Below are 14,431 nucleotides of genomic sequence, written 5' to 3' on the forward strand. Positions count from 1 at the left end.
ACTTTCTGAGAAAAAAATATGGTTTAAATGGCTTCAACACTTTCTTCTCCCATTTTTCTAAAGAAATTTTGGTTTTTGCCTGTATTTGCTGTTTTTTTTTCATAGTCATAAGACATATTGTGATGTCTTATTGATTACCTAGGCATGATAAACATCCTTGTATTCACATCGTCGCATAGCTGAGCGTATTCATTGAATTCCTATTGAAGCTTTTGCGTTTAATGTCTGTTAAGTCTTTAAAAATATTTTTTTTTTGAATTTTTTTTTGAACATAAATCAATCTTAAGCTTATTTTCGTGAATTGTAAGTCAGTCTCGGTAATGACAGAACCGCTTCTTTTCTACATCAACAACAATTTATCTTGTTAGCGGTTTTGTCTTCTAACTATTGGTTTTTTTTACTTCGGTGCACGAGTTTTCATAATTTTTATAATTTTTGGATTTTTTTTAGTAATTTTGGTTCCTTTTGAAATCGTATTGCTTTATCCTAATACTGATAGCTCCCATTGGCTTAGTGAAGACGTTCAATGGATCGATGAAAAAGTTTTCAGAGAAAAAAGCTTTTGGTTTAAATAGCTTCGACACTTTCTTCTCTCAATTTTCTACCGAACTTTTGGATTTTGCCTGTTTTCGTTGTTGTTTTCATAGTCAATGACTTGTTGTAATGTCTTATTGATAAATTTTGAATTAAAAACATCCTAGTCGTCACATCATCTAGGCATAATTTAGCGTAATCAATGCCTTCCGTTGAAAGCTGTAGAATTTTATGACTTTGATACTATGGGTTTTCTCAAAAATTTCGTGGTTTTGTATTTTTCTTTGCCATACGACTTATTGTGATGAGTTATTGATGTCACACGAATGAAACCTATGATTGCTACTTCATCGAGGCAGAATTTAGTGTGTTTAATAACTCCGTTGAAAATAATTGAATATAATGTCTTTGATACTAGGGCTTTTCTCAAAAACTTCGTGGTTTTAATATCTTTGTTTATTTTTGTTGTTTTTCAAGTCATTTTGTAACAATAGCAACAATCACCTTGCTGTTAAAAAATTAATTGAAAATAGAAGCGTTTATACTGAAAAGTTCATTCTCTAATGGCTTTGAAACTTTTCTCGCTTAATTTTTGTGAGTTTGCTGTATTTGCTTTTTTTTATTTTTAGGTAGCCGTAAAATTCTGCTCGGTCTCATAAACCTGTAATGTTGCTGTAATTTTGCCCACAAACCTGTAATGAGTGATGTTACCCGAAGCAGTCAGTTTAAAGCCAATAGTCTCAATAATTTTGATATTATACATCTTCAAAATTTTTCAAACTTTTCAGTTTTTTTTGTTCTTTTCGACAACTTATTCTCGTCATTGAGAAGTCCACACCAATTCATTGAATTTCAAAAAGCAACTTGTCTACTAATATTGTGTCGTAACTGATGTTTTGTTTGGTGGACATTATGCGTTTTCATAAAAAAACATTGTGAGTGGTGTATTTGTGTTTCTTTTTTCTCTTCTTTTAGCTTATTCAGGTAATAACAGATCCCAATGATTTTCAAATGTGGCCCAAATGAACGAACTTCTTTTCTCTTTCAATATAATTTTAGCTGAATGAGTTTAAATGTAAACTGAAATAAAAATAAATAAAATTCAGATAATAGCGAATGATTTTAATGGCTTCAATAATTTATGTTATTGTTCGTAATTTTTTGAGATTTTCTGCGTCTTTGTGTAAATAGTTCGTTTTTTTTTAGATTTTCTGCTTTCTTAGTTTATTCCTATGGTTTAGTCTCAGCAAAGACAGGTCCCATTAGTTTTATATTGACTTTTTAGTAAATTTATCAAGAAATATTTTGTTAAAAAGCTAAAGATTTTTTTAGACTTTTGAAATTATTTGGTTTAAGAAATGTTGATTGATCTTTGACTTTAACCTCATTTTTTTTCTCTATGTCAACTTTTTACCTAATCTCATTATGAAAAACATACATCTGCTGTATAGTTAGCAAAAACTAAATTTGTGGAGTTAAGGTTTTATCTGATTGCATTTTGACGTTGTTACTAGGTGCTTTTAAAATTATATATTTGGTTTCTGCCGTGAAAATTTTGTTTTTGCATATTTTGTTGTTTGCTGTTTTTTCTCGTAGTCTTTTTATTGGTAAATCTCGTGAGCGCTGTAATGAGAAATAGCATTATGTAATTCAATTTGTAGTTAGGTTTTGTAGCATTTTTTTAAAATTCAAACATCTATTTTTGTAATCTCTTCATTTGGTTGACAATTAAGTCAAAAATGTAGATGAGCTCGGGTCGGAACATCATGTGCGTACGCACATTAACGAGCCGCCTTGTTTGTTAAGTCTTTGGACTTGTACAGCAGCAGGTTGATCTATCGGACACATAAATAAACTGCCATGTTCATAAGCAATTTGGGCAGCAGGGAGTTTTTGCAAACGCTAATGCTGCCTTGCAGTTGATATTGTAGTCAAGTGACTCGTTTTTTACGAAAAAGTACTTGGGGCCAAGATTGTTCTGAAATATTATTTGGGGCCAAGATTGTTCTGAAATATTGCCTTTTTTGTTAGGAACGGAAAAGGTGATGATTTTTGGCTCAAATAAAAAAGTTTTCAAAACGTGACATCATGAAAAAGTATAATTTTGATTTTACGTTTGAAAAAACACTGGAATGTTGCAAAAATTGGGTTTGATTCATTTCATTCTGCTTTATAGCTCGTACACTCTGTCTAATGAACCTTAAATCCAAAATTTAACAAAATTTATGTATTACTTCTTTTTCAGTGATCTCAAGAAGCGTACTTTAAAAAGTACATGTACTAAACCGATATCCTTCCTAAGTTTTCGTAATAAGGCTAGTATTATACGTACCTGAATATTTCCCAAAGAAGAATGCCGAATGACCACACATCAGATTGGTAGCTGTAGTTTGAGTCTCTAATGGTCTCGATTGCCATCCAACGGAATGGAACTTTGTTGTTAGTCATGTGGTACACAGAATTATGGTACAGATTCCTTGCCAGTCCAAAATCTCCGATCTTGACCAACTTGTCCGAAAATACCAGAATATTTCGTGCAGCCAGATCTCGGTGTATCATATGTCTGGAATGGAGATAGATCATTCCTTGTGCCATTTGCAAAGCGTATCCGAGAAGGTTGTCGATCGCCAATTCGCTGCATTTCAGAAGAGATCTGTCACTTGGTGTCGTTGTCAACGTCGAGGTGCACGGACCGACATTGCTAGTCAACCTTGACCTCGTATCTGGTTGACCACCTGTGTCTATATGTCTATAACTGCCTCTGTATGCTTCTATGTTGGGTGGAACGATGTAGTTGGGAAAGTTGCTTCTGTTAGCTTTTAGAAACGTCCGTAAATTTCCATAAGGAGCGTACTCCAACACCAGTTTCAAAGTTCTGCTTGTCGTGATTCCGAGAAGCTTCAAAACATTGGGGTGATCTCGAACGTGTAACAGCAATGCCATTTCAATGCAAAGTGATCTAGTGTCTTCGATTCCGTTTTTCAACTGTTTGATAGCAACTTCAGTTCGACCATTGCTTGTGCCCATCAATGTTGTCATGTATCCTCGGTACACGGTACCAAAAGCCCCTTGACCAATTCTATTGTGAATCTCAAGTTGACTGTCATCCAAAATCAGCCCCCAATTCCGGATGTCCTGCACTTCGGGCACCTCGAGAGTCAAGCTTTGCTCGGGAATTGTAGTCGACATTTTCTTGAGAGAAATCATGTTTCTTTCGAACTGAGTTAGACCTCGCGATTTGAGATCCTTAATACGTTTTGCGAAAGCTATTATTGCAGCAATCACTGCTATAAACGTGACTGCGCCTAAACAGGATATAACTGCAACCATTTCCCACGAGTAAGTGTCGTCATCTTCGATTCTTAAGTTAATAGTCTCGGAAACATTGCCTGCTTCATTTTGGGCAACAATTAAATATCTCCCAGTTCGGTCGAAAGTTAGCGTGGAGTAATCATGAAACAGGTAATAACGTCCATTTTCCTCGACTGGTTCCTTCCATTTGTTCTCCGGACTGATGACCGTTTCGTTAAACAACTTGACGAATCTTGTTTCTGGTTTTGGGTTGCCTGCAGTTACCGTGAACCAAATATCTTTGGGATTCCGATGGTTGTTGAAAAATAAACCAGATGTGTGAATTTCCGGAGCTTCAAAGATGTCTACAAAAATGGTAAAATTGTCAGTCATGGTCAAGTCGCCCATTTTATTTTGTGCCACGCAAGTGTAGAACGAGGACTTTGCTTGGCGTTTGTTATAGTTGAGTTCTTTGGTTACATAATCTACTCCATCGATGTTCGAAATATAACTGCTGGATTCGGCCTCTTTTGTCGAGTTAATATGTCCCTTTAGCCACTTCGTTGTTGGCATTGGGTCACCATGGGCCTCGCATTTAGTAATTTCAGTGCAATTTGTTTCTGGATTTTCTTCATTTGAGTTCACAAAGCAATAGGATTCATTAAGTTTTAACTCGGGATTTTTAAATCGAACTGGAACCGACCTCTTCACATGTAAAGTAACATTTTGTGAGTAATCGAATGGACACGAAGCTTCTGGACTGTACTGTCCAGTACAAACAAACGTTCGGTTCTGGTAAGCTGTTCTAACTTGGTCAATTTTGAGCTCTGCTTTAAATGTATATTGTCCATAATTTAAACGCCAAGTGACGCCTATTTCCTCACCCGGATAGACACCGGACAATTCACCGGTTTCAGTTATGTACATGATTTCAATTTTGGGTTTAAATGCATTTCGCGGTGCGTTGCATCGGATGGTCACTCCCTCAAAATCGTATATTGTCAAAGTCTTCTCCCGTTGACCTTCTGTTCGCGACATGAACAAGTCCAACCCTTTCCGATCTTCCGCTAACTTCACCGGGAATGTATGATTCAGTCTGTTTCCGGTGCCGATTCCCACCCCAAAACAGGAAATGTTTTCTTGTGTATTAATTTTCAAGGTCAAATTACACGTGACCTTGTTGTAGACATGCGCGTCGAATCGCGTGCAATTAACCGATGAGCTCTGATTGTCGAAAGTTTGGCCACCTTGTTTAAACGTAACCTCCATTAATTCTATGGAGCTGAATGTGCATTGAAACGTATAGTAGTCATTTATGGGGTATAATTTATGCTGACAGTCGCCTTCTCCTAAAATCAGCAAATTAGTCGGCTCCTTAGGGTCGCAACTGGGCTCAATATGTGTTTTGATGTACATAGAATCTTGCCGAGTTTTGATTCCGTTCGAAAATGTGGAATTAACCCAACCGTTAAATTTGGGCAGTTGACTTGGAATTTGGGCTGTAATCTCAACAGAAAAATTGAAATCGTCAATGTTTGTAATGTTAATACAATTCTCGGGGATCGAATGTAGCTCCTTGTACGTTTGGATCTGAGACTTCAAAATTCCCGGAAGCGATTTGATGTCGTAAATCAGGGTTACGTTGGCAGGTTTGTTGCTAACTTTGAACAATATTACTTCTTTGTACCCCGCGGACTGTTTTGGGAACTCAGACCTCGCCAGTGACAAATCTTTGTCACGAATTTTGACTTCCCGGAGCTTCACTTCCAGAATGCTTTCGTTACTCATTTCAATGTTGTATCGGTTGAAAGACTCAAAATTTAGGCTAGGATTTGAGGAGTTGAAAAAGTCGATGCTGCACAAGTAGTGTCCTTGGTCGCTCAGTTGCAGAAGATCGAACGTCGCATTTGCAACAAGAGACGCTGAGTGTCCATTGTATAAAGCTGAAGTTCGGACCTTGTTCGGGCGAATAAGTTGTTGCTCTCGGAGCCAGTTGATTTGATAAGGTATATCTTTAGATGGGTTTGTGATTTTTATATCACATAGCAGAATCAAATGTTCATTTACCAGCCTCTTCGGGGTGAGTTTATTTGAGCTGATATGAACATCGGCGTGGAATGTTTCGGCGATAAAATGAACAATGTACATCGCTGTTTCCTTCACGACTCCATTCGAACCCAAACATTTTATTGCCTTTGTGTACGGGTTGATTTTAACAGTTGCGCCGATTCTGGGATCATAGTTTAAGACGTTGGCTGACCTCTGACAATTTTTAATGTTTTTCTCGCATGAAAGAATGTCGACTTTTGTATTGGCCAAGGTCGCGCGACACGGTGCTAAAATTTCTGTGTGTGAATTGTCTCTCTGTATTAAAAGCGGTTTCAGTTTTGAATCGACAAAAACTTTAGACGGATCGTTTACAAAAAGGTAATACTCATTCAGTGTCTTGTTACCAATTACACATTGGTAGTTTCCGATATCATCAGTACTTGCACTTACAATGCGAAGAGAATTGCATTCCATTTGATTCGAAATTTGCACTTCTAGATTTTGACCATCCAAAATTGATTGGTTCTGAAATGTCCACGTTATGTTGGTTTTGTTAGTTGCGATATTACACCCGCAGTGAAAAACTATACTTTCATTTTTGGAAACCGTTATATTTTGGGATGCCTCTGTTATGACGTAAACGTTTACAAATTGGTCCGTGAGGTTATCGCTACAAGTGTATTTAGAAATACTATTGTTGTTTTTCACCACAACATCCTTTTCGCCATTGATATAGAATTCTTCAAGTTCTTCGCATGTTTCGGAACATTGCAGGACGCTAAAGTTTCTGAATTCCATTGAAGTACGGCAAGGTAAAGTCAGTGTTGAGTTAATATTTCTGCGAGTAGTCTCATTGATAACAATATTGTTTATTTCATCGGCTACAAAAACGTGATCGGAATCGGGTACGAAAACATTAAAATTGCTAAATTCGGTTTCGTTAATAGAGCATGTGTACTTGCCCGTATCAGAGTAGCGAGTTGCTTCAATTCTCAGAAATTGTTCATCACTTTCAGAATCGTTAGTTTCTGTTTTGACTGAATAATTTGTAGATTTTAGCACCAGTAATCGTGATCTCCATGATATCTCACCCTCATTTCCACAATAAAGATTGTTACTGACGTTTTTCCTCAAAATAATATTTTGATTCGGATTCGTGAACAACTGCAGAGATTGCGTTAAATTATCTGCAGTCACATACACCTGAGGGCCGTCGATATCTTCCACTCGAACTGTCAGGCCTCGGTTAAGTTCAAACTGCGCTGTGATTGGTTCTTTCTGATAGCCAATCAAACGTGGAGTAATGTCCGGATGAGTCACTTGAATCGGCATTGTAAACGTTTTGTTGCCAGTTTCACCGGCCGGTATGCTAAGACTCCTGTTTTGTAGAATGAAAGGATAATTTTGGTCGTACACATATAACATATATTCTATATTTTGCAAGAAATCCCCGTTGTCGCAAATATAGTTTCCGGTGTGAAAATATTGAGCTGAAATTATTTTAATACTTACGCATTTTGTTCCGTTTGGTCGGGTCTCTAAAATTGGTGCATCGGTTCTGAATATATCTGTTGAGTCAGTATATACGGTGTTGATAGTTGTTTCGTTTGTATAACAGCCGCATGAGATTGAAATGTTTTCGCCTGTGGAGTGGACCAGTCTCGAACCGTTGACCTCCTGATAATAAGTCATCGACTCATTCTGATACTCACATATCACAACTTGTTGGGTTTCATCAAGTTTGTCAAAGAGAGTAGAGTTCTCTTTTTCTGTAAACCCTGTCAAGGGGTGAAAATCGAGTTGAGATGTAAAGTCTGAACAATTTGCCAATTCTATGTCACAAATTTTGATTGACGGAACTGCTTTTGGATTTGTGACTTGACATAGTTGTGAAATGTTTTGTAATGACTCGACTGCTTTTGGTTCGTAGTCTACAAATGTCCGATTGGTGTAGTCCTGGACGTAAATGTGAAATTGTTTGACAAGTTGGTTCTTCTCATCATAACAGGAATACTCGCCGCTGTTTTTCGGAATTGGGTTGGTAAGCTTGAAACTTTTACCTCCGCTGAACACTTTTAGTGGTTTACCTTGAAACTCCCATCTGAAATTTGATTTATTGTCCAAAATCCATTTATTAGAACATTCTAGAATGATCGGTTCTGCTTCTGATATCCCTTTGTTAACAAAAATTGTTTCTAACTTTCCTGTTGAGATTTCAAACGTTTGTGCTGCAGCGTCATTTTCAGCTTTACAAGTTGCGGTGACGTTATTAGTTTCGGGGGTACTAACTAATACTTCAAATCCGCTAGTTTCGTTGTGTATAGCCGATACGTCATCATAGCAGAAATCGCTGACCTCATTTCGGACACAAATTTCAAGAGAAACGGAAACATTAGGTCTGTTCACAACACATGGTATGAACAATTTTTCAGCAAAATTTGGTATTTCTATTTGTGTCAATGAGCCATTATTGTGAACAAATTTGAGTTGATCGCTTTCAAAAAAGATAAAAGTTTTCAGACTTTTCTCAGTTATGAGATTTAAACATTCGTAAAAGCCAATGTTTTCTATATTTGTCTCATTTAACAACAAATAATTCGTATTCGTAATTTTAGCATTTTTATGGCCTGAACTGTTAATGTTCCAGGTAACGTCTGAATTCTCGTTTTCTGGGAATTGGCATGATAATTTAATGAAGGAACCCTCCGGAAACGTCATAATAGCTGATGATGTAAAATTATGGTCCAGAAAATATTCAACTTTACTCCGAACAGGCCAGCGAAATATCGATTTAGTGAAGCTCTCGTCTGTGGCATTATTTGCGCGTTCGTAAACATTAAATTTTTCGATGTCGAGTAAGTTCTTATCTGAACTCCAATCAAAAGCGATTCCAAAAACTCGATCAGCTATGAAGTTTTTCACTGAGATGCATTTTAGTTTGCTGCATGCTTCAACTTTGAAGTTATCTTGTGTTGCTTCTGCGGTAAATTTTGTTAAAATTGGTAAAATTATTGACAAGTTTTGAGATGATTGTTCAATTTGAGATGTCTCTAAATCTATGACTGCGTTCTCCGCGATAAGCGGAACTTGGGAATTTTCTGCATTTGGGTTATAAATTGTGTATAACATGAGAAACGATTTCGTCACAGTTATTTCTTCAATTAAATCACCCGGCAGTGTTTCGTTATCGTCTTCAATTTCTGTGACAACGTCGATGATTTCTTTGCACCAGTAATGATTAATCGATGCCTGATCCAGATCTATTTTTCTAACGGTGATTTCGTTTTCGTTTGAAATCAACACTGGGTTAAAAATTCCTTTATACCACTCAATTTTAGAAATAGCATAAGTCTGAGTTGTTATGTAATCATTGTCCTCCAATTCAGTTTTCTCGCTTGAACACTCTAGATGAATTTCGTCGAGTAATTCAATATTTACAACTTCTTTGTTGATTGCGTCGAAGTTATTGCGGTGCAGCAAATCCGAGTCTTTTAGAAAAACATTCTCAGGCAAGTATTGTTCTTCAACTATCACACTCGTGTTACGCGGACCTCGTAAAACTACGTCAATATATGGTTGCTCAGTCGTTAGTTCAACCGTCGTCGTTGTTGAGATTGACACTGTTGTTGGTTCGGTTGTTGTTGTTGTTGTTGTAATTTTTGTCAAAGAGATTTCGGACGTTTGAGTTGTCCCAGATCCAGTATCATCCTGCGTAGGAATTGTTGAATTTTGAGAATTGGAAGTTGTCCCGAGTTGAGAAGAACCCGATTTTTTGTCCATACCTACTTTTGGCTCAAGGGTTGAGTTCGGATCTTCCATCGCAAAAGTTGATGAAATAAATGTCCCGTTTCGGTTTTCGGATTCAATTCCTTGTTTTCCTGTTTTGTTTGTGATTCCAGAAGACATTTCTTTTGTCACTCTGTCGGTTTTGAAGTCTTCAAGGTTAGGTTGATTGTCCGAATTAATGTCCCCGATTGGAAATTTTGTTGTCGCGATTCCTTCGTGATTCGGAATTGGATTCGAGTTTACATCTGTTCTGTTTTCTTTGTTACTTTGGGTCTGATTTGTGGTATTGACATCTTTGCTTTGTTTAAATTCTGCTGCCGGAACCCAGGGGGTTGTGGGTGACGAGAACGCAACCTTTGTTAACAAACTAGCTTCACTTCGATCTAACGTTGTGATATTTGAATGGTATTCATAGTTTTTAATGGCCTGCAAGTTATCCAACTTCGTATTTTGTACAGAAATAAAACCACAATTGATAAACAAGAAAACAGTTTGCCAAAAAACAACGCTATTGCTCATTTTGAAATGGAGAACCCTTCGGTAATTATTGCAGGACTTATTTCATTTTATGTAAATTATATTTTGAAAATTAGGGTCGATTTTGAATGGTTTAAAGTGCCTTATAATTTCAGTAAGAAATGGCGCTTCATTGTAAGTCTATGAATATCTCAACATTAAATCTTCAAACCAAATATTACACTAGGAGATAAATGCCGTGTTGGAGCCCAAAATATATGAACAAAACTTATATTCCGTCAAGGTTTGAAGACCTTTCATAGACACCAGCTCCAAATGAGAGGTATAATCGCTTCTTCGTAACTTTTGTTTGTCTTTCTTCTTTACACCACCTTTCATCTCAGTCTTCGTTTCTCATCCCTTGCTCACTTGTTATTGAAAGCAGCAACAACCTTGCTTTGTGACAACCCGTCTTATCTTATTTATGTTTACTTTTCGGGATCGGGCAGAAATGGTTTTGATAGTAAGCCTAATTTTGTTTCGTGTTAAATAGTTCGTGCAAATTGAGAACCTTTTTGTAAACCGGAAATTAACTTGGTTTTAAACCTTTTTTGCTTTGAACTGGCGTTTTTGTTTTAATTTACCTAAGATAATTGGATAGATAGCTGCCCACACTAGAAATCTTGTGTCTTTTCAGTTTGAACTTATTTTACGTGACAGGCAAAAATAGAAACAATGATATTTATTAAAGGGGTTCAAATTTTCCTACTAATAGTTGCTCCAATATTTGAAAGAAAAGGTGGAATATTTACGCGAGATCAGATTTTTTCTGTACCTCTCAGAAAACTATGAGTGGTATCATAAAGGTCTTGAAATGACGATATGATCTACATAACTTTCACTTTTCTCAGCTTGCAGTTTTAAATCTTTTAAATAACGAGGGATCTTTTAAATAACATCTTTTAAATAATGAGGGAATCTTTCTTGGACGTACTGTCGAGCCGCTTTTTAAATTTAGCTAGACGAAATCAATTTGAAATATGCATAATAAATAGGCTCTTATAACACTCATTATTACTTTACATAATACATTTTGCTATCATTCGAAGCGGTTAATATTTAAGACCAGACAAGCACCCGGCCGAAAATAATAGCGCTACATTTAATTTTAAAAAGAGTGAATGTCAAAAAATCTTTTCTGTTTGTTCAATAATTTTGTTTATGTAGAAAGAAATCATTTGTCGCAATTATTGATTGCCATCTCTTTTAAGCAAACTTTTTTTGTTTGGCAGAAGATGAAAAAAGAGAGAACTGATAAACAGCGGGTTAGTTTATTAAAAACGACTTAACATTCCGATGGCTTAAATGATGCTGCAAAAACATTTAAAAATCACAAATTTAAGCTATTGATTTGAGGTAGGCCACGTATACTTGATTTGCTATTTCATCAAGAATTTGTGAACCTAGTGAAGGTTGTATTTAATTTATTATGTTTCGATCCATACGACTGAGAAAATTTAACAACTACACATTTTGAAAATTATGTTGCTTTGTTTCAAATAATGCCGTATTTGCTTGTATTTTAAAGACGTAATCATTTTTATAGTTTTCCTAATTTTCGCTTATTTCAGAATTTGGAAATTTTTAGGGTGTCAATAATTGTTCCGCCCCACTTGTTTAGTTGATGCGGTGGGGGGACCTATATACTCAAATGGGTTTTTTTGTTAAGTCAATTTAGGCCGATCGATATATTCAATGCAGAAAAATGTGAGTGGTATCACTAAAAAGCTCGTCCGGCGTAGAATTCGAAATTAAAAAGATTTTTTTTGAATTTCGTTTTTTTCGAGGAGTAATCGAGGTTTAAAGTTTTGTGTGAACACGTGACATGATTTTGTTCACTTTTAGGAGAATTTTCGTTCGAATTAAGATTTCTTTCTATTAAAATATTGATTAAAAATATATTCCATTTCAAAATCAAACAATTTTTTGTTCCTTATAGACAAAAGGCAATCAAAAAGCTAGTTATGGTCTCATAGGAAACATAGGAAAATTTACTATTTAAAAAATCAAATTCAAATTGAGAGCTGTTTTTTTAAAAAACCTTTTCATATTTTTTCTTTCTTTTTTCAAGTCACTTAGGGACTAGTCCTATTTCATATCAAGTCTCAGCTAAGGAAAAACCTCATTTACAGTAAAATGATGCCCGCTGAACAAATAATTCGTTTTGAAGGAATCGCTCAAGTTTTTATGGCTTCCACTCTGAGTTTAAGTTATTTTTTATAAAATTTTTTCTTTTTGAGATTTTAATATATTTTTTGGAGCCCTATGGCAATCTTGTTGGCTAAGATTGAAATAGGTTCTCTTATGAGCATCAACTAAACCTAAACCTATCTAGTGCTCTGAGTGGACAGCTAATGGCTGTTTAGACAGCAAAAACATGTTTTCGAAGTATTTTTAAACATTAACTGGTCTTAAACTTGTTTCTGTGTACCTGTAAGTGAGTCTGAATAATGACAGGTTTGTTTTTTTTACTGCAACCAAAGTTAAATAGATTAGCGGTTTTATCTTCTAACTATTGGTTTTATGACTTCGTGCCACGAGTTTTCATAATTTTTTTTTAATTTTGGATATTTTCAAATTTTTGTTTCCTTTCGAAATATTTTCATATTATCATAATATTGACAGTTCTCATTGGCTTAGAGAAGGAGTTCAATTGATCATGGTTTAAAATTTCAGAGAAAAGGTTATGGTTTTAATGGTTTTGACACTTTTCTTCTCCCACTCTTCTAATTAATTTTTTGTTTTTGCCTGTATTTATTGTCGTTTTCATATTAATAAGAATCATTGTGATGACTTACTGATGTTCTAGGAATGAAAGATATCGATGCCTTCTGATCAAGGAAAAACTGAGAATATTTATTGAATTCTGTTGAAAGCTTTTCGAATTTATTGGCTTTGAAACTACGGGATTTCTCAAATTTTGTGGTTTTATTATATTTGTTCATTTTGTTATTTTATTTACGTCGTTTTGTTGCAAAAAGCAATCACATTGCTGTTCAAACATTTTTTATATTTAAAGTTACTACTGAGTCGTTCATTTTTAATGGCCTGGACACTTGTTTGCTGTGTTTGCCTGTTTTTTTTTTAATTCTTTATATAAATCGTAAAAAGTCGGAATTTTTTTCTGAATGCTGAGGCCTGTCCTGAGCTTCTATTTGACAATTGAGGTAACTTATTCAATGCAGTCACTGTATAGCTAAAGGTCTTAAAATTTCTGATAGTTGTTTTCAATTTTTAAAATAATTTTTTCCACTTTTTGTTGTTCTTTTTTGTCAACTTGTAAATTATTCTCATCCTTGAGAGGTTCCAACCGCTTCCTTGTATTTCAAACTTTAACGTGTTTATTGATATTGTGTCGTAACTGTTGTTTCAATTGTGGGAAAATATGCGTGTTCATATTTTTTGTGAGTGGTCAATAGTTTTGTCTTCTTTTAGCAAATTCGCGTAATAATATATCCCGCTGATTTTGAAATGAGGCCCAGGCGAACAAATTTTACCTTTCAGTATTATTTGAACTGAATTAGAATAAGTAACAATGTAAATAAAAAAAACATAATATTCAGTAAATAGCTAATCATTTTAATTACCTAAATAAATTGTGTTTTCGCAATTTGTTTGTGTTTTTTAGTTATTCTGCACATTTAGTCCGTTTTTATGGCTTAGGTAGTCCTATTTCTTCTCGTAGTCTTAATGATGGCAGATCTTGTGAGCGCTTTAATGAGGCATGGCATTATGTAATTCAATTAGTAGTTTAAGTTTGTAGCAATTTCTTTAAACTCAAACATCTATTTTTGGTTATCTCTTCATTGTAAGTCAAAAAATTTTTGACAATTAAGTCAAAAATGTAGATTAGCCTGGTTCGGAACATCATGTGCAAACGCACATTAACGAGCCTCCTTGTTTAAACTTGTGTTACCACTAATTATGTAATGTTTTATGTGTTTTGTGTTTTTAGCTTTATCTTCCAATTTTTGTCCACAGAAAAGGTTGGGCGATCGTTGTAAATTATTGTCATAAGTTCCCGATGATCACAGGGTGAAAAATACTGTCTAACAATAATTAAGGAAAATAAGAAGAAAAAACTAAATAAGTTAAAACTTCAATGTGGTGACAAATATTTCTTAAGTTCAAATTACCAATCCACTGATTTCATTCATTTGATGATATGGTTAATAAACACTCCTGCATTTGTTTTCATTTTTTATCTGTATTATGTCCTTGAACGCTTTTGTACCATGGTAATTAAATTGAAGTT

At 35.1% G+C, this 14,431-nt stretch overlaps 1 protein-coding gene across 1 annotated transcript in view; it reads right to left on the reverse strand.

Annotated features, from left to right (window-relative positions):
• Positions 1-10,489, reverse strand: part of LOC142342910 (uncharacterized) — an 18,207-nt gene extending 7,718 nt beyond the window's left edge. The window contains exon 1 of the mRNA XM_075394582.1: positions 2,867-10,489. Within this exon, the coding sequence (XP_075250697.1) occupies positions 2,867-10,179 (7,313 nt within the window). The 5' untranslated portion in view covers positions 10,180-10,489. The remainder of the gene's footprint in view (positions 1-2,866) is intronic.
• Between the last annotated feature and the right edge of the window lie 3,942 nt (positions 10,490-14,431).

This window comes from Convolutriloba macropyga, chromosome 1 (assembly GCF_964194025.1).
Source record: "Convolutriloba macropyga chromosome 1, txConMacr16.3, whole genome shotgun sequence".
NCBI classification, from domain to species: Eukaryota; Metazoa; Xenacoelomorpha; order Acoela; family Convolutidae; genus Convolutriloba; species Convolutriloba macropyga.